General features: G+C 41.3%; 1 protein-coding gene across 2 annotated transcripts in view; it reads right to left on the minus strand.

The window, feature by feature from the left end:
• The window catches only part of Nek7 (NIMA related kinase 7), a 128,103-nt gene that overhangs the window by 60,129 nt on the left and 47,974 nt on the right, over positions 1-20,000 (minus strand). For both annotated transcript variants that reach the window (XM_041648511.1, XM_041648512.1), the window contains exon 2: positions 12,778-12,862. In XM_041648511.1, the coding sequence (XP_041504445.1) occupies positions 12,778-12,834 (57 nt within the window). In that variant the 5' untranslated portion in view covers positions 12,835-12,862. The remainder of the gene's footprint in view (positions 1-12,777; positions 12,863-20,000) is intronic.

Consider the following 20,000-nt stretch of genomic DNA (forward strand, 5'->3'; position numbering starts at 1 on the left):
ATGTGGATCTCCTGCTATATACACTGATTTTTCAAAAGCAAAGGCCAAGATCAAATTCTTAGTTTGTAAGCAGAGGCCAGGAAGAAGAGAACTCTCTACTAAGAGAATGTACGGGAACACTCTGAGTGAATGGAAAGTGTCGAGCACAAGGCATGGCAGTGAATTAAGACAGGTTCTAGTTACTGCCTAGTAGAGACAGCAGGACCGTGTAATGAAAACAAATACCACATTTGCAAGCCTCTGCCTCTCAGAGCCTTCCAATAGGTGAGTTCGAGAAATTTCCTCCATCCCACCTATTAATAGAGACTTTAGTAATAAATTGTGGTCCTTTTGGGTGGAAAAGCACTGAACACCACTTCAAGTCAACCTTGATGAAAAGCCTGGCTAACCACAGACTTATAAAAGTCTACCGGGTTTTCACGGCACTCACTGGAACAGGTTCTGGTGTTCAGCAGGGCTAAGCTCAAAGCCTAGTTTCCAGTTTCATTCTGAGCTGGGTGTGTGTTAATTTCCATTGCCAACTTGCCTGGTCTAGAATCATCAGGGAAGGATGTCTCAGTGAGAAACGTCTAGAGTATACCGCACTATGGGCATGCCCGGCAGGGCTTCATTTGGTTAACTGAGGTGGGAGTCCCACTCTGAATGTGGGCAGCACCATTTCATGAGCTGGACCCTGGAATGAATGAAGAAAGCGAGAGGGAGATCAACAAGAGGATCTGTCTCCGCTTCTTACCTGTGGGTGCCATGGGACTATCCCTTCAAGTTCCTGCCATCACCGGCACTGTGAACTAAATAATCCCTTTGTCCCTTACACTCCCTTTGTCAAAGTACTTTAATCATTTCACCAGAAAAGAGACTAAGACAACAAGCCATCCGGGTCCATCTTCTATTTCATATAAAATAGGAGGGGAGGCTACCTCAGAGAACTGCATGTGGGCAAGTGATGAACATGAAGCACCTTGGATAGAAGCGAGCATCCCACAAGGGCTTGGTGTCCTTTGAGACCCTCCCTTCCCCAGGACAGTGATCAGAGAAAAGGCTGCAGCACCCCCCTCTCCTGGCTGTGTTCACAGACACTCAAGCACTGCTTCTTCCATCTCCATCTTGGATCCTTCTTTATCTAGGTCACCACAAGAGGCTGTCTAGACGTTCCTGTGCTCCGCCTATGCGGTGGCATACTCAAGAGCTGTTCCGAGCATCTCCTGGTATTGAGCTGGGTCTTACAACTGGGATATTCATCACCATATGGGTCATCCTCCCAACTGATGCATGAAAACAGCCAACCCCCTTGGTGAGAAGACCACCTGGGGTGGCACAGGACTTGTAACTGTCACCTTTCTACCCAAAATTCTTTGAACACTTGATAAAACTGTATGAAATTTATAGCGTCTTTGGTGGCACTTAGTCTATATGGTTGGAATATGCTTACAACAGTTAGAAATCACAGGCTCAACAACAGAATTCTGGTCATGATTAATTAGCCGGGTGTACCACTGCATGTTCTACATGACAAATGACATGGAGAAGATCTCAGAAGTTCAGCGCATAGGGTCTTTAAAAAGGACTTCAGGGCCCATGTAATATTTGCAAACACTCATTTTGAAGAAACCTTAAAATACAACTAATATGAGTAAGAAATGCATGGCTGTATAAAGTGATTTTCAATATTATTTTCTGTCTAGTCAACATCCACAACTCCTTAATTAACGGACAGAAAGAAATCTAATTTTGAAAGTATTTAATATTATTTTCATTGTAAATTATTAATTTTAGACTGTTTCTGTATGTGTGTGTACTCAAAGGCAATCCTCTGAAAAAATTCTTAGATCCCAAAACATCATATACAAAACCATATATGGCAACTAAGAAATTAAACTCTCAAGTGAATGAAGCTTTTCCTATGTTAATGTTCTGCGCTCTCTCGCTGGCATGTCTCACTGACCTGGAGGACTCAAGCAATAATCTTATGAACTACAGAAATCATGGTCATCTTCTCTACTTAAGCTGTGTTTCCTCCACATGACCACCTTTCGGTTTTAAAATAAAATGCATTCTGTATGACACTGGCTCTTATTTAAATAATTAATAACTTCCTAGGATTAAATTAATTTGTATAATTTGCTTTAAAGTTTGAAGGCAAGGACATGTACTGAGCAATAGATGATCGGGGCAAACATTCTAATGATAATCTCTATGGAGGAATTAGAAGAGTTACAGCATAAACTCCCTGGAGAGAAAATTATGTCCTGATATTCCTTGAGGTATTGCAATGATGCACTACAGAAGCCAGAATTAAGTGCAATATTTAACATCATTAATACGGTTTTTATCATTGTTGCAAACTCCCCTATTGTTTTCCACTTTACTACTTGCTTTAAGCAATGAATTGGTTTATATTTTATATATTTTTATATAGTTTATATATTTATATTTTATATTAATGTTATTAATATATTTATATTTAATATTAATGTTGAATATCTGCAAAACTGAAAACTGACAAGATACTAAAGTCCATCAACATTCCTTTTGTGGTGATATTTATGCTGTGATCACTTGTTATCTGAAGCATCTCCAAACCACACAAGTAAAAACCCCTCTTCTGACGTATCTAACAAAATTCTAACATATATTTCACTCAGATCTCACTGGAAACCAGAAGAGAAATACACAATGGCATGCAGAGCATCAGTGTCCAACTATCTGGGCTTCTTCATTTGAAAAAGTATCTTCCTAAAATTTATTTATTTCAAACACCACCCATCCCTAAAGTCCTCTAAGAACAATAGACAACATCTGTTTCTAAAAGAAATAAGCCATTTCTCACTCTAAATAGATTTATTAATTTAAATAGGAGAGGGAAATGAGTGACAAACACATGCAAATATACAGCTTAATATTATGAGATCTGGTATTTGTGGTATTTAATTATACTATAATAATTACTACATCTAAATGACTGAATGAAAAATATTGCAGCTCTCTTAAGTTACCATGACCAAGACAATTAAAGCCAAATGCACTCCCATCTTCCTCACTTTACCAGCTACATCTAATAAAAACATAGTGTAAAAGAAAAAGCTTGTAATAAAGCAAATTCAGAGCAAATCAGATTGTCTTTCAGACTGATCATTTATCCCACCAATACTGATGTGGGAAGTTAAACAAAAAAGAACCATTTAATGCTGTGACAATAAAAAGACAACACCTACATGGCAGTATTTGGTATTTACTCTGCAAATTTACATACTATGCAAAGAAACGAACCTATTTCAAGGAGTCATAGTTTTAGATTACACGATGGAGGGATGGCCTTGCTGAACATGAAACCTTTATACTGAGATTAAAAGACAATCTAGAGGTAGAATTCAGTGGCAGAGTACTGCTTTAGCATGTGCCTGAACCTGGGTTTGATCCCCATCACTAGAAAACAAAAACAAAACAAAACAAAAAGATTAAGTTTGATATCTTCAAGAGACAGCAAACAGGATACAAGAGCATATTTGGGCGACTGTGTTCATGAGCAAAGAAGTCGGGACCACGAGGGGTGCACCCACCCACTGAGACAGTGGAGCTCACCAAGGCCAGCTGGACTGTGACCGAAAAAGCATGGAATAAACCGGACTCTCTGAACATGGCGAACAATGAGGCTGATGAGACGCCAAGGACAATGGCACGGGGTTTTGATCCTACTTAATGTGCTGGCTTTGTGGGAGCCTAGCCAGTTTGGATGTTCACCTTCCTAGATATGGACGGACGGGGGAGGACCTAGGACTTACCACAGGGCAGGGAACCCTGACTGCTCTTTGGACTGGAGAGGGAGGGGGAAAGGAGTGGGGGGAGGGGAGAAAGTGGGAGGAGGGGGAGAAGGGTGGGAGGAGGGGGAGGGAAATGGGAGGCTGGGAGGAGGTGGAAACTTGTTGTTTTTTTTTCTCCTTTTCTCAATTAAAAAAAAAAAAGAAAGAAGGTTAAACAGATAAGCACTGATGAAATCCCCTTGAGTTGTCTGACAAGAATGAGGGGTTTGGAATCTAATCCTGGAAGCACCATGCTGTGTTCTGGGACACACTGTGCAGACCCCTAAGGATGCTGTGTGGGAAAGGGCCTGCGAAGCGGGATGAGTGGAGTATAGGCAGAAAGGCATGGGCTGTGCCTGGAAGCAACAGCAATAGGAAAAATAGGTGAAATCAGGAGGGGCCAAGAGATCTGCCAAGGCAGATGCGGACTGAGAAGCAAAGAGAAAGCAATATTACTGACTTTGGGCTTGAGCACAATATGGGCAGTAATCTCATTTACTGAGATAAACTAGACTAAGTGAGAAAGTTTGTAAAGAAGATAAACAATAAAAATATAATAAATAAAAATGCTTGATATAGCAAAACAAACAAGCAAATGACAGAAGCCTGTGGGCTGAGACAGTTACAGGCACTAAGTGTGGAGGCACAGGCCCATTATCCCCGCATGTGGACAGTAACATAACAGTGGACGCAAGGGGATCAGCCTCAGCTACACATAGCAAGCTTGAGGATTGCCTGGGATGCACGAGACACTGCCTCAATAAGCAAACAAGAGGACACTGTTCCTAAAGCTGTATTCTTATTTGTGCTAGAAACAAGAGAGTTTTGCCGGCAGACATGGACAGGCATTGCATGGGTATCTGGTGCCCATGAGGCCTAAAGAGGACACTGGATTCCCTAGAACTGACATTACAGTTGGCTGTGAGCCACCATGTGGGTGCTGAAGACTTAGCTGGGTCCTCTACAAGAGCAGCAAGTAGTGCTGGAGTCATCTCTCCAGCCCCAAGAAGACAATTATTGACACTATGCTGCCACTGTCATCTTCATCAATGCTAGCGTTTAACCAAGGGGAACTATTGCCAATCAATATACAAGACGAAAGCTGCATATCGACTCTATGGGGCAAACGCTATCCTAATTTATTGATGGGAAAACTGAGGATGGTAGACAGTAAAGTATCTTGCCCTCTATAGAAAGTGATAGCACCAAAACCTAATCCCAGACAATTTTACATCAGAGCTCACACTACACACCCATAGTGAACAGCCTCCATTTCCTTCCAGTTTCTAAATACAGAATCACACTGCTGATATCTGGGGTATATGCAGAGAGATCAACCCTGGGATCTTTTATCCTTGATTGTTTGAAAAGGGATCCTTCTCTAGAGCTCTGGCTGTCATTAAATTAAAGTCAAGTTCAGCTTCGGCCTCCTGGGATTATAAATGCATGTACCACCAAGCCCAGCACTACTGACTTCTAGCAAACCAACCTACACATTAAATGTTATCTGGAATGTCTACCACAGAATTATTAGTCTTATTCTAAAAAAGCTTCAAGTATTGAAGAGAAATCTGAAGTCCAAATTGAGCATTGTGAGGCACTAATTAGTGAACTACAAGAAAATCATAGGTCTTAAGTAAAACTGTATCTTATTTTGTTGGAAAAAATAACTTTACTGTTTAAGTAAATACATAGCTCTAAAGAATTCCAGGATATTTTCAATTATTAAAGTCATCCTCAAAAGTATAGATATTTCATGGTTGTGATTTTTAAAGTCATGTTTTTGAACTCAGCTTCAATGCCAGTCTGATGACTACAGGCTTCATCCTTACCCACATCTCTCTGAATGACTTCAAACTCCAAGAGGGCAGAAAAGAGAATCCTAGCCCTTAAAGACCCTCCACATGTCCTTTGAAATATGAGGGATGTTCGCTCCTAAGTATGTAAACATGAATTATCAATCTAAAATCAAAGAGAGCTCAATCATATTTTAAATATGTTGTAATCACTATTCATTTGACAGTCGTCTTGTTATTGAATAACAATAAAATAATTCTAAGCAACTGAAATTCACATAATACAACATAATACACTTTGATCCATATTGAACTGAAGAGGTTAAAAATGAAACTTTCCATTAGAGATAATTACTCACTCAAAAAGCATTTGTTGATTATCAATCATCTATCATGCATTAATATAAAAATAATACATAAATGAGAACAAGCCAGGCCTTACCAAGCCTGTAATTTCAGCTATGTGGCAGGCCGAGGCAGGAGATTTTTTTCAAATTCAAGATGCATACACTGAAGAGTGAGGTAAAGGCCAGCCTGGGCCAGTTAATGAATGCCTGTCTCTGAAAAAAAAAATGAACAAAGGACCAGACCTGCCTATAATACAGTAATACAATGTTTGCCCAGCATGTGCAAGGTCCTTTTCAATCCCCAGTACAGGGGTGGGGTTTTAGAAACAGGAAGAGAGAAGAACTATATAAAATATGCATGTATGTGTCTGTCTGTCTGTGTGTTGGTAACAAACTTACTAATATAAGGAGTCACCCATGATCAATATTATTCACAGAATGATCTTTTTACTGTCTTCTAAATTATCTACTTCCTCTATTATAATATTTCCCTTAGAGCCTCGATCATTAAAACCATAATTCACAGTAATATAAAACGTAAAGAGCAAAGCTCACTAGGTCCCATCAGTGACCACATACTCTTGACAACCACCTGAGCCCTTACACTGAAGATGAATGAAAATATGTGGGTTACACGATATGGCTGAATCAGTTTATGACAGAGATGTCAATGTCGGAGATGCACTGGAAGGGCAAAAGAAGACCAGAGGGTGCAGATCTTTAAAGTCATATACAAATGTAGAATTCACCCCAAACCACAAAAGTCAGAAGAAATAAGAAAAGGAATAAAATACAATGTGCAGTTTTAAAAACGGATTCTTACTGCAATGGAAAGAAGCAACCTGAAATTATGAAGTGAATACAATCTGGGTCATAGCAATAACAAATGAAGGAAGGAAGGAAGGAAGGAAGGAAGGAAGGAAGGAAATAAGGAGGGAAGGAAGGAAAAAAGAAAGAAAATAAAATAAAGAAGATGAGAAGTTGCATATATAATGTAGGAAGTGCTGAAGATAGTTATTTAAAACATTATTTAAAAGTTGGTATTTGTAAAGAAAAAAGATGGGCTGATTATCCTGGCTCTAGAGAAATTCCCAGTAATCCACAAGGATGACCCCAGCTAAGACCCTAAGCAATAAAGAAGAGGGTTCCCAAACTGGCCTTGACCTGTAGTCAGACTGAGGAATATCTTAAATATCACCATAGAACCTTCATCCAACAACTGATGGAAACAGAAGCTGAGACCCACATCAGAGCACTGGACTGAGCTTCTAAAGTCCAGTCAAAGAGTGGGAGGAATGAGAATATGAGCAAAGAGGTCAAGACCATGATGGGTACACCCACTGAAACAGTTTCCTTGAACTAATGGGAGCTCACCTACTCCAGTTGGACAGGAAAGGAACAAGTATAGGTCTAAACTAGACCCTCTGAATATGGTTGACAGTTGCATGGCTAGGGCAGACTGAGGGGCCACTGGCTATGGCACCAGATTTATCCCTACTGCATGTCCTGGCTTTTGGGAACCTTTTCTCTTTGGATGGATACCTTGCTCAGCCTAGATATAGTAGGGAGGGCCTTGGACCTTCCCCAAAGCAATGTGCCTTACTTTCTCTGAGGAGTGGATAGGGGATGGGATGAGAGTGTTAGGTGGACAGAAGGGGAAGAGAGGAGGGAGTGGGAACTTAGATTGGTATGTACAATGAAAAAAGATAGTTTGCTTTCTTTTTTTTAAAAAAAAAGATGGGCTGATTTGAAACTACATTTGTATTTATTAAAAACTACTAATTGAATGGCTACTGAGTGTAAATCAGACTAGTGACACAGCTTACAGTCTAAGAGAAGAAAAACAATGAACAGAGTTAACGAAGATTAACGAAGTTAATTACAAAGTTAACAAAGATTTCATGGAAATGTAGGCCAATGAAGGTGTAGTATATGGTTAGGAAGGCTCAGTTTTCACTTAGTGCTAAGAGGTCTCTCTCTCTCTCTCTCTCTCTTTCTCTCTCTCTCTCTCTCTCTCTCTCTCACACACACACACACACACACACACACAAACTTCAAGTATATATATAAATATATACTTGAAAATGATGAATAAGCAGATGAGAAATCACAGAAAAGTCATAAACAAGCATAGCTTGACTGCCATTTTACAATAGAGATGGAAGGGGAGAAGGGAAGGTCGCGGCAAGGTCAATGAGGAAGCTATTACAATACAGCAGAAGACAGTCCTGGTGAAGGGAAAGTAAGAAGTAAAATCTCCCAGTTCTAAAAATGTTTTACATATAGAGTTAGTGGTGCCTGATAAGTCAAACATAAATAAGAAGAAAAGGAGGATGGCAAGGACATTTCAGCATCAGTTGCAAAAAAGGTGACCTGGCCAGTAGCTGGGATTCAGGAGGTGAGGGGTAGGATAGCTAGGAGGCAAATACTCAGAGATCAGCTAGAGACCACTATGGCTTTGATGGACAGTGGGATTGGGAGGGCTGTTGGGCACATGAGTTGGGAAGAAGCAGAATTCTAGGTTGCAATGACTCTGAGAGTCACTCGCATGAAATTGTAAGACTGGAAGAGAGCCCAGGGAAAGAATACATACAGACAAAAAGAGACATAAGAACCCAGCCTGAGGGGAGGTCATTATTAAGATGTTCTAGAGGTAAGGAAAGAGAGGACAAAAAGATAACTGGAAGTCAGGAGAAGGGAGGATTTCAAGGAATAATGTATTCTCAATTATTTTCTAATGCACTTGGTAAGATGAGGTCTGAGTAGCTCAGATGGCGAGAAGGGGTGGAGCTTATACAGGGTAAATTTAAGAAAAAGAAGAAAAAGAAGAAAATAAACATCACTCTCTAGAAAAGTCTAGACTAAAGAGGGGATAGTATAGGATCTGGCTCTACTAAGCGTTTTGGCAAGTGAGGACAGGACGGTAGTTCCAGCCCATCACTGGAGGTAGAACACCTGAGCACAGACTCCAGCTGGGAAATGTGTGACCACAGGCCAGGACGTGTCAGCTGAGAGTGAAGTCAGGGGACACTAGTTTGAGGTTGGAGGAGAGAAGAAAAGCTAGAAGGTGAAAGGCGGGAGAACTTGGGGGGGGGGGCACTAGGAGTAAAGAACCAGAAGTTTGGAGTGCTTGGGGAGACAGTGGGAGGAAAGAACTAAAAGGCAGGAGAGCTTGGGGGACAGTGGGAGGGGAGAGGATCTAGAAGGCGGGAGAGCTTGGGGGATAGTGGGAGGGGAGAGGATCTAGAAGGCGGGAGAGCTTGGGGGACAGTGGGAGGGGAGAGGATCCAGAAGGCGGGAGAGCTTGGGGGACAGTGGGAGAGGAGAGGATCCAGAAGGCGGGAGAGCTTGGGAGACAGTGGGAAGCCTGGAGACTTGGGATGTGACCACGAAGAAGCCTTACTGAAGCATCAGGCCGTGAAGCTCAGTTATGGCCAGATTGTCTTTCCTCAAAGCCGCTGTTGCAGTTTACCGCCTTGTGCCTACAGCTATAAAATCTTCATGAACTGAACGCTTGTAAGGAGACTACACCACCTAAACTGCTATGAAGACTTCCCAAAGAATATGCCCTATGGCAAACACCTTCACAGCCCCAATTCATCCACACAAGCAAAATGAGACTTACTGCTCAGGGAAGAAAAACGAGAGGTAGGTGGGGGACACAGAGAGAGAGAGACAGAGAGACAGAGAGAAAGACAGACAGAGACAGACAGAGACAGACAGACAGAGACAGAGACAGAGAAGGCAATACAGATCAAGACCACGCCCTTATGCTGTGAGACACCAGGGGGCGCTACCTTCCTCCTGCCCACAGTCAATACTTGTCATACCCTGAACACGCAGCAAGGAGCGCTTGACCAACTCCTAAGTGAATACTAGCTTGTGCTGCCGGGAAGCTGAAAAAAATGACAACCTCACATTGCGGTTGAAGAAGCCAACTCTAAAATAGTGTCCTCATACTCTGCAACCTGTCAAAGTATGGGCTGTTTTCTACGTGCAACTCTGGTATATGTTCTCCATCACGAACAGCCCAAATATTATAATATTTCAAATTGTAAAAATAAAAACAGAAACCCCCAGAACTCAAACTTCTGATCATTATTTAATTAATCTTAGAAATTCTTAGAATTGCACTGATAGCTGCTATAGAATTAATTTTAGGGTTATAAAGTAGATATGCAGCGTAACCCTCCTCACTTAAAAACTACAAAAAATAGTCACACCTTGTCATAAACCTCTACTGAAAAGGAAATATAAATTTCTATTTTAAAATTAATCGTCCTGTGCTATTTGACGTGCACCGTCCCCATTATCTATCCGGTATGAATTAGAGGGGGAAAAGGACAATCTTCTGCTGGACAAGTAGAGACTTGAGTGCTGAAATATGGGAGAATCAAGTCCAATGCACTCACTGCTCTCTAGGTGGGAGTGCATGGTATCACGGGAGAAAGAAAAGAACAGGAACGCTAATGAACACATTTGCCCTAACTTCATGAGAGCAGCAATAATGCAATAAATCCCACGTTCTAAACCTTAACCACAAAGGGATTCCTACTGTACTGAAGTGAGAGCACACGTTACAGGCTCAGTGTGGGTTTACAGGCTCATCCCAACCAGGGAAAGGAAAGCCATGCTAGGAAGACAGGCTGTTGATCACGCCATCAGAATTGGTGTCTGACTTCTTTAGGTTGTGGTTTATGTCCACACTTCCATTAGCATTACAAAAGTGAAGGAGTCGCCGGGCTAACCATATGTTGCCATATCACCCCCTTTATTCAGGCCAATGGTGTGGAACAAAACAAAGAGGGTTGTCAACCCGGGGCTGAGGCTGCCCTTCCCAGACTTTTCAAATGCCACCGAGGGCAGGAACATCTCTCAAAGACTTAATAAGCAATAGCGCCTATAAGCTCTTGTCAGGCAACCCTTCTTTCACTATCTCAGGCCGCCAGTCTGAGGCAGAGAAGAGGAAAATGGAAAGCTCTCCCTTCCCCCACATGCCACAAGGCAGCCAGAGCCTGGCATGACACTTGCCTATCTCCAACAGGGAAAGCGGTCCAACCACACAGGGGCAGCAGCAGGAGGCAGAAACGAAAGGAATAGTGTGAAAAGAGATGCAGAACCGTTCCTATGATTTTGAAATTTAAACTGTGTGGCAGCCCAGTGCCTCGTAAGAAAACACTTACTTTCATGTCTGCCTCCTACGGCCACCCCGACCTTTCCTGGTTGGTGAGTCAGTAGGAGGCAAAGAAAAAAAAAGTGAGTTTTTTTCTTTGAAGCACAGCCACAGTCAAAACTGTGAACTTCAAAATCACAACATGAACTGCCTAATTTTTAAAGGTGTTCTTTTATTATTTTTGCGAGGAACGGAGTAATACAAAACAATGGTGCCTCACCAGAGGTTTGAGAAGGCAGAGAGCTGGGTGTATCGACTACAGTTTACTTACAAGCTTGATCGTGGAACTTAAGACCACTGCAAAGTTACAGATGGATTGGACAAAGCCAATCCTAAAAGCAAATGTGTCCTTCCTCTACATGGCTTTTCTCAACACAGAAAATTCAAGAACATCGAACAAAACAATGCAATGTATATTAAGAACTAACTTAAAAAGTCCTTTAAAGGACATCCTGTTGGGTTTCAACTCTGTATCTAGCTGAGCCAGCCCTGCCACAGGTAAAACATAGAGTTCCACAGGGTATCCACGGTGATGTATCCTTTCCCATAAGATATTAACTTAATAAGGAGAGAGAAGGGAAATCCCCATATGAGAAAAGTTAACAAACATAACTAAGATGCAGGAGACATGGAAGAAAGACTGAGAATCACTATCAAGTTTCCAGGGGAAGACCAGGAGATCTGACAGCCCTATGGTGGTGCCGTGCTTTAATTGGTCCTGGAAGGATGAACCATTTTTAAAAAACGAGAAAGCAGAAAGGGGGGTCAAAAAGGAGTGACTTCACAGAGTCACGATGGCAGTCTTCTGTAGGTGGTATTTCTGAGCTGTGCTCCCGGGAGGAGGCAACAGATGCATTAGAACAAATGACAAACACAGATTCAGCAAGTTTGGCGACCAATGTGGGCGCCACATGTACTAGCTTTGATATTCAGTGAACACTGCATAGAGAAGTCAGAGGAGACAATGCCACTGGCGTCTCCTTATCACTAGCCCAAACCCACTCCACTACAATCTCACTTGAGGGAACTCCTACCAAGTACTCAATGCTGAGGATAACCTCTGAGCCAAACTGAGCGAATGCCAACAGAGCACGTGTGAGGCTTGTTGTAGAAGACCTCTCGAATACCACAGCCTGTGTGGAAAACAATAATGATAACGAGGGGCTGCCTCCAAAAGTGAAGCTATTATTTTAGCCCATTGCATATGGGGCTCTGCAGAATGTCTTAACAACAAATGACGGAAACTCTATGTTGAATTTCAATAGTATGGACACACTGTTTTACCAAGACACCCTATCTACTTCATTTTACATTACAAAAAATAGGAAATAACATAACAAGAGAAACATTTCCAGAGAGACTGAGACCATAAGGGAAGTCAAGAGCAGTGAGCCAAAGTAGAAGTGGGTTCAAAATGCAGAGATACTCCAAAACCTGCCTTTTCTCTCTCCATAAGTCTACCAGTAACCCGCAGAGCCGAGAAGTCACCGAGATGAAATCTTAAGCGAGAACTGGCCTCCCATCATGTTCTATACGAAAGCTCGCATTATAAAACACACAGAAGCCAGTAATTCTAACTACAACTTGGAAATTGGAGATGAGCATTTTGCAGCTACTTTACTGCAGCTGCAAAGAGATAAACGTATCCCACTTATTTAACTTACCTGTGGCTGGAACTGAGGAACCGGCGGCCCTTGCATTCCTTGTGGTTGTTCATCCATTGTTTGATTCAACCGGAACTTCAGAATCCTGCAAAACAGAAAGTTGAAACTTAAATCCTACAGTCATTACCAATTCAAGCGACTTTCAGAGGACCTGACACATGCCCCATATAGCACAGACCTGCAGGGTGCTGCGGAACAATGAGGACACCCTCCGCTTCCATTTCTGACACTAAGTCCAAACTCTGCTAGTCCACGAACATACACTGTCCCACCATTTCCATGTAGGTGGACAGAATCCCACGCTTGAGATACCTTTTTCCTTTCTGTCTTCTCCCTGATAAATGTCTTATAAACTACTCCTGAACCGGTTCCCTCCTGTAAGTTCCCTTGATGGTATTTTCAAATGTCAGGTGTATTGTTCAGCCTTCTGCGTTTAGACGGCTAAATGTCTGGGATTGTATTATGCAAAAAGAAACTGTTTTTCCTTATGGATACCCAACTGTAGTCTTTTTAAAGAGTGCCCTTCACCACCCCACACTGCGGTTCTCTCATCCTTGTGCTGTGTCAAGTGACTCTGTATCCAATCAGCACTCTGAGTTCACAGGGCGATGTCTGTTAGAGCACATAAAGATACTACTGGGCTGGCGTTACCCCTTGAACAGCTCTTTGCAGAAACTTCATCAGATGTGAGTGCTCTCTGGATGGCTGAGAGTATATGAGAGGATAATGTGTAGGTCATATGAAGCTATATAAATGACTTGAAATACATATGCCCTAATTTATAAAGGGTTTATCAGAATACCATCACATCCTCTGCAAAGCAGAAGATCCCGAATTCAATTGCCTGCCAGTATCATGGGAGCATGTATCTACTTCATCTTAGCATCCGTTTCTGTTGAGAGACATTTGTCTACGCTTAACCCTCCTGTCACCGAGCACTTGCCTTACCTGTACTGCGGTGTTCGGGTGTTCGATGTGCATAGCTACTGCCATACAGAATACAAAACTAAAGTATTATCTAACAATGCTTTATTATAAAACAATTTGGGGGTTTGAGACAAGGTTTCTCTACATAGTTTTGGCTGTTCTGGAACTTACTATGTAGACCAGGCTGGTCTAAAACTCAAAGAGATCCCTCCAGAATGCTGGGATCAAAGGTGTGAGCCATCATACCCAGCTGACTACAAAATCTCGAGAGTCAAGCATGGTGATGCATACCTGTGAATCCTAGCACTTGGGAAGCTGAGGCAAGATGATCACTATGTGTTCCTGGCCAGACTGGGCTATACGGTTGGTTATATTAAATTCTCTCTGAGACTCAGAGTAAATATTAACAAACTAAAAAGCCCCAACAGCACTTTTTTAAATTTGAGATTATTTAATACTGAAGAGTATTATGCAATACTTTTATTATCAGACAGCTTGATTGAGCCAGGAAAACACTGAAAAGTCCTGCTTTAGTGTTCAAGTGTTCTCACCATGCACAGTGGTAGATGACAGCACCTAAGTAAACACAAGTAGGAGAAAATGGAGCCAAGGCAAAGGAACTCAGAACTGAAAAACCTAAGGTCACCTAATCAATAATCTGCCAACAAACACCGATCTCCTGAAAACAAAAATCCATAAAATATGTTAAGCTTCAGCACCCAAGCAAAAGGAACAAAAAGCGACCTAATCTTCTTTCCTCAGGTCTACCATGGTTTGGTGGGTCACTGAGTGCTTTGTCATTGTGTTCATTGTGTATGTGCATGCATGTTCCTGTCTACGAGCACGGGTCTGTGTGGGCCACATCAAGCCTGGGGAGATCAGTGGGACCCCTGTCCATCTTGTTTCAGACAAGGTGTTTGCCAAGTTAGTTAGCCAGAGCTTCTCCGGTCTCCCCTCCCATCTCTTGCTATGAGACCTCTGGGATTGTCTGAACTCTGGGGATCTGAATGCAGGTCTTCACGCTTGTGTGACAGATGCCTTATCCACTTAGTCAGCTCCCCAGCTATTGTGCATTTTTATTACATGTTTTACCTGCATAACTGAAGTAAAACACATATTAATACGTGAAATATATTTAACATGTATTTGAACTTCTAGATTACAAAGGCTAGATTTCAGATGCCTATGTTGTCTACTGCGTTTCTATTGCTCGGTTCAATGTCTGGCATAAATAGGTAGCTGAGCAGATATTTAATGAAGGAATACACATGTGCCTGTCACAAGGACATCAAGTGATTATTGATGCTAAGTATAAAGTTAATAATGAAAATAATTGCCAAATTCAACTAATTTGTAGTTAATCTTTAAGCCGAAAAGAAAATTGCTGTTACTAGAAGATGCTCGTTGAGTTACATTTTAAATGATGAGCAGGAAAAATTAACAAGGTTTAGATGGGAGCCAGAGAAGGAAAAGAACACATCAAAATGCAAAATAAGCAAAACATCTTTTACAGAATTTCAAATTAAGGTTGGTGGGTGATGGAGGATTACTGTCAGAGCAAAGGACTGCTGAGAGGAGAAAGAACTTCACTATCCAGCCAGTGTGTGGGAGTACAGATCTTTAATAATCTCAGCACTCTGGAGACAGAGGCAGGAAGACCTTCAGCCTGTTCTACATATTGAGTTCCAGATCAGCCAAAAAATAAATAGAGTTCACTATGTTTCAAAGATAATATGACAAGCAAGAAGTCCAGTTCACAACTTCTGCAAACCCATATAAAGGACAAGATGAGCTTCTGTAAGACAAGACCCTCACTAGCCTCAACGGCATTCCACGCTACTGACCAAGCAGTATGGACTCTACTGAGTCTTGAGTTGATCTTAAACCATCTCTCCTCTTTCCTATGAACTTTTTCACAGTTACCATTATTCTCTACCAAACACTCGATTATTCCAAAACTGGAAATTTCTGTTACAACCACACTTTCTTGTTGTATCAGTCTATGGCTTTGGTTTTGTTTGTTTATTTGTTAAAGCATAAGGAATGGTCGCAGTTTGGAAGATCTCAGTAAATCTGTGAACTCTAAATACTACTCAAATGTGATCCCTGCCAAATTTATGTCTTTCCTAAGCTCTGAGCTACAAATGCCTGTAGCCAGCTGGGCTACCGGCGCATGCCTTTAATTCCAACACTGGGGATGCAGAGGCAGGCGGATCTCTGTGAGTTCCAGGTCAGCCTAGTCTACAAAGTGAATTCTAGGACAGTCAGAGACCTATGTAGGTAGACATACCATGTTTCAAAAGTAACTAAATAATAGTTATTTTTGAATTTTATTATTGGCACAAATCATGTTAGTAGTTTGCCTTCATAATAACGTTCAAGAAATAGCTACAAAAATTTCTCAGAATAATCACAAGCTGTCAATCATCCTAACATTAAAATGGTGCTCCAAATCTAGCAGCTGTCCCACTTCTTCAAACACCTGCAAGAGCACTCCGCCTGGAGGTGACTGATTTCTTGGAGGTGACTGTAATTTACCCAGGTAGCATTTTAAAGCTATGTCTCATCTTGTCATGACACATCATATTCAAAGACATGTCATCACAGCTTAAGATTTGATAATATACTCATTTTCACTTCATCTCCGTCAATTCGTGTTGGGTAATTTTTATTAAGTCTCAATGACTGAGGTGCCTATTTAGCATATCAAAACTGGCCTGGCAAAGGTTCTCCCAGCATCCTTCAGTCCCTGCTAGTTACTTAGTATGGGAGGCATACCCTGCACCCTACCCTGAACTCTCTAGCCCAGACACTGGGCGGCCCTCCCCCAAGTTGCCCTTCCCTATATAATCCAATCATTTTGGTTAGCCTGCTCTTTCTTATGCACCCTTTATTGTCCTGACTCTCTCCTTCTCTCCTCTCTGTCTCTACATGGCTCAGACTCTGACTCTGGACTCTTCCAGATGTCCCTGTCCTGGGATTGTTCTCCCTCACATCTACAATAAACCTCTTCCTCCACCTTACCTAGGGGCAGTCATGTCCTTCCTCTTAATTCCATTTTTTCTTCAGTTTGGAGGAGTGGGCTCACGTCTGACAAGCAAGTGCTCCCCTAGTGAGACATGCCTCACCAGCCCCAATCAAGAGCATTTTTATGTAAAGCTTACATTTAAAAAATAAAGCTTACAGCTATATAGCAGATAAAGGATATAAAGAGCAGTTCATTTTCCTACTGTGCTGATAATGGCTTTGTAATAAACATAAAAACATTTGATCATTACAACCACTTAAGAGGATCTTAAGGACCTGACCATATCTCCTATGCTTCTGTCCATAGACTGTGCCCTCAACACTTTAACAAGAGCCACTTTGGTCAAAAAATCTAAAATCTAAAGCTGGAGAGATGGCTCAGGATACACAATCACGAGAAAGCGAAGTTCGAATCTCAGTACCTACACAAGCCCAGTTCTCCTGCCTGCCTGAATTCTAGTTCCAGGGCAGAAGAAGAATCTCTGGGGCTTGCTGGTTTCCATCCTAGTTGAGGAAAGGCCAGCCCTACATTCAGACAGAAATCCTGCCTCAAAGAAAGAGGCGGAAAGATAGAGAGGAGGACAACGGATACCCTTTCCTGACCTCTATGCACATGCGAAAACACCCACCCCTGCGAAAACACCCACCCATGCGAAAACACCCACCCATGTGGGCATCTACACGTGCTCACACACACACACACACACAATCCTATTTTAAAATCTGTAATCTATCCAGTTATTTCTCTCATTACTTTTCCTGGTCCTCCCTGTTCTGAAGCTATCTAAGATTGACGTTTTATCTCGGAGATGCATCTCTGACGTCCTCTCTCACAATAGCTTAGCCCCTTCCTTCTTGCTACTTTCCATGAACACTGAACTCTCACTTCCTGTCCCTGAAACCTGCTAAGCATTCTCTGGCATCAGAACCTGCTGCTTGCTACCCTCTGGGTTCAGAATCCCCCAACAGCTGGCTCAAATTTGTAATTATATTGCTGTGTTTCTTGGGTTTTTTTTGTTCATTTTTTACTATTGATCACTGCTATTATACTGCAAACAAGGGCAGGAGCAGGAGCTCGGCCATTTTGTTTCTTACTTTATTTCTCAGACATTACCTGATATAAAGTAAGCATGGCAGCATCTAGTGACTGAATGAAAGCTGAATGGTAATGGGGATGAGGACAGATTTTAGTCTTGCTTCTTAGTTTATCATTATATATTTGGGACTTGTGAATGATTAGATTTGTCTGGGAGTAGAAAGGGAAAGTTACAATTGATTGCAAGATTTTTTTCCTAGGAGGAAACAGCATATGGTGGTACCACCAACCAAGTAACAGATGGGAAGTGGAAGCAGGGTGGGTGTCAGAAGAGTAAAGGAGAGGGCGGGAACAATACAGAAAGACCTTACCGTGAATTATTAAAGTCGTGCATAAAAGCCCTTGCAGAGAATCTTTGGAGATGCAGAGGTCAATATATTGTCTTGCAATTTTCAAAGCATTGCTATTTATTATTATTAGCTAAGACCTTTTCATGCAGTTGAAAGCGTCCCTTTTCTGTGAACTGAAGCTCTCTGAAAAAGCCATACCTATGCCGAAGATTAGTCTGACAAGAAGTTCCTGATGCCCAGGGATGGAATGTTGTCGCCAATGAGAGCCATTCCATCCATGTCTGTCTCTAAGCTAACATGTCTTTTGTCTATCAGGTAAAACCTCTGAAATGTGTTCTTAGCAAAGCAATACCTTCCACCAAGCCAAAAGCTAACTGTGAGGAGTTAGTAGAGGAAACGGGTAGGAGTTTCTCCGGCTTTGTTTCAATCTGCCTACCACCTGTCTCCACCAGAGCACCAGTGGCAAATGCACTGATTTACGGCTGATTTACGACTGTCATTACTCTGTGACTATAGAGTGCACGCAACCATTTTCACCATAATACATATCATCCAGGGCAACCTGAATTCACGTCTCAGGCCAATGGTCACTCATCAGTCACTGGGAGGTAGGGGGTGATAAAGAATTCAAGTCTGCCAGTGAGCTGACTTTAAATATTATCTTAACAAAATTATTAAATAAAACATAATACATCATAAAGCAATCCAATTTACTTCACTGGCAATGTAACCACCTTATTGTCCATACTAAAATAATATTAATATCATTCCTTAAATAAAATATTTCCTTGTTCCCATATTTAACCAATTTATCAAAGGTATATAAACTAAAACTGTGAGACCATCATCAGCAAACTAAATCTCTATGGGACAACCAGAGTCACTACCCACTTTGGCAGAATTCTTAAGGACTGTGTGTGTGTATGTGTGTACGTATATCTATATATGTGTGTGTGTATATATATAAATGTATATACACACACATACATACCTACAAAATCCAAAGTGAATGTTATATTTTTAAAGTCTGCATTGTACAAAAAAATAAATCAATACATGTTTCAAACCTTCTTAACAACACTTAAACAAAATACAAGTTTGAAGATTAAGTTATAGAAATTTTGTTAAAGGGGACTTTGACTCTTTAGCACTAAGAGTGTTCAGCTAAAGGGACTTATTTCCTTCATTACTTACCACCATAAAAAAATATAAAAACTAGGCAATCTCAAAGTTCTTCTAATTCATCTTCACTTTCACTCAAATTGAAAGTCAATCAGTTTTAAGAACAAAGGTTACCTATGGAGTCTGTTTGCAAAAATACCTTTTCCTGATCCTATCACATACCCATGGTTTCCCAATGCAACGTACACTGTTCGTAGAGGAAATGCATGGGGATCCAAAGAGAGGTTTCAGATAAGCAATTACAGGCTGTTTGCACTTTTTTGATTTTTCAGAATTCTAATGGGTTGTACATGGGAAGGACACGATCCAAATTTAAGCTTCCTTTTCTGAAATGAATTTTTCCCTTCGATCTTTGAGGTAATAAAATGTTTAGTATCCCTTTACAATGTCCACTATGCTTACATATCCAAATATTCTCTACAAACATTAAAAGACTGTTTTATTAAACAACAACTCTTACTTAAGAAGAATGAAATACAAAACAAAATGGGGAATAATTATGCTAAATAATAGAAGCATCCTTCCCCCATCCAAAGGACAATTATTGATCTAGCTATATAAGTGCACACACACACATACACGCACATGCACACGCACACACACGTGCACATAAATGTCAAGGGACATAATGGAAAGTTTAAGATGACTGATCCTTGGCAGAATCTGGATTCTTAAATCCAGATCTAAATATTTTTTTTGGC

Source organism: Microtus oregoni, unplaced genomic scaffold (assembly GCF_018167655.1).
Source record: "Microtus oregoni isolate MIOR12 unplaced genomic scaffold, Mior012 000003F_ref0000135, whole genome shotgun sequence".
In the NCBI taxonomy this organism is placed as follows: domain Eukaryota; kingdom Metazoa; phylum Chordata; class Mammalia; order Rodentia; family Cricetidae; genus Microtus; species Microtus oregoni.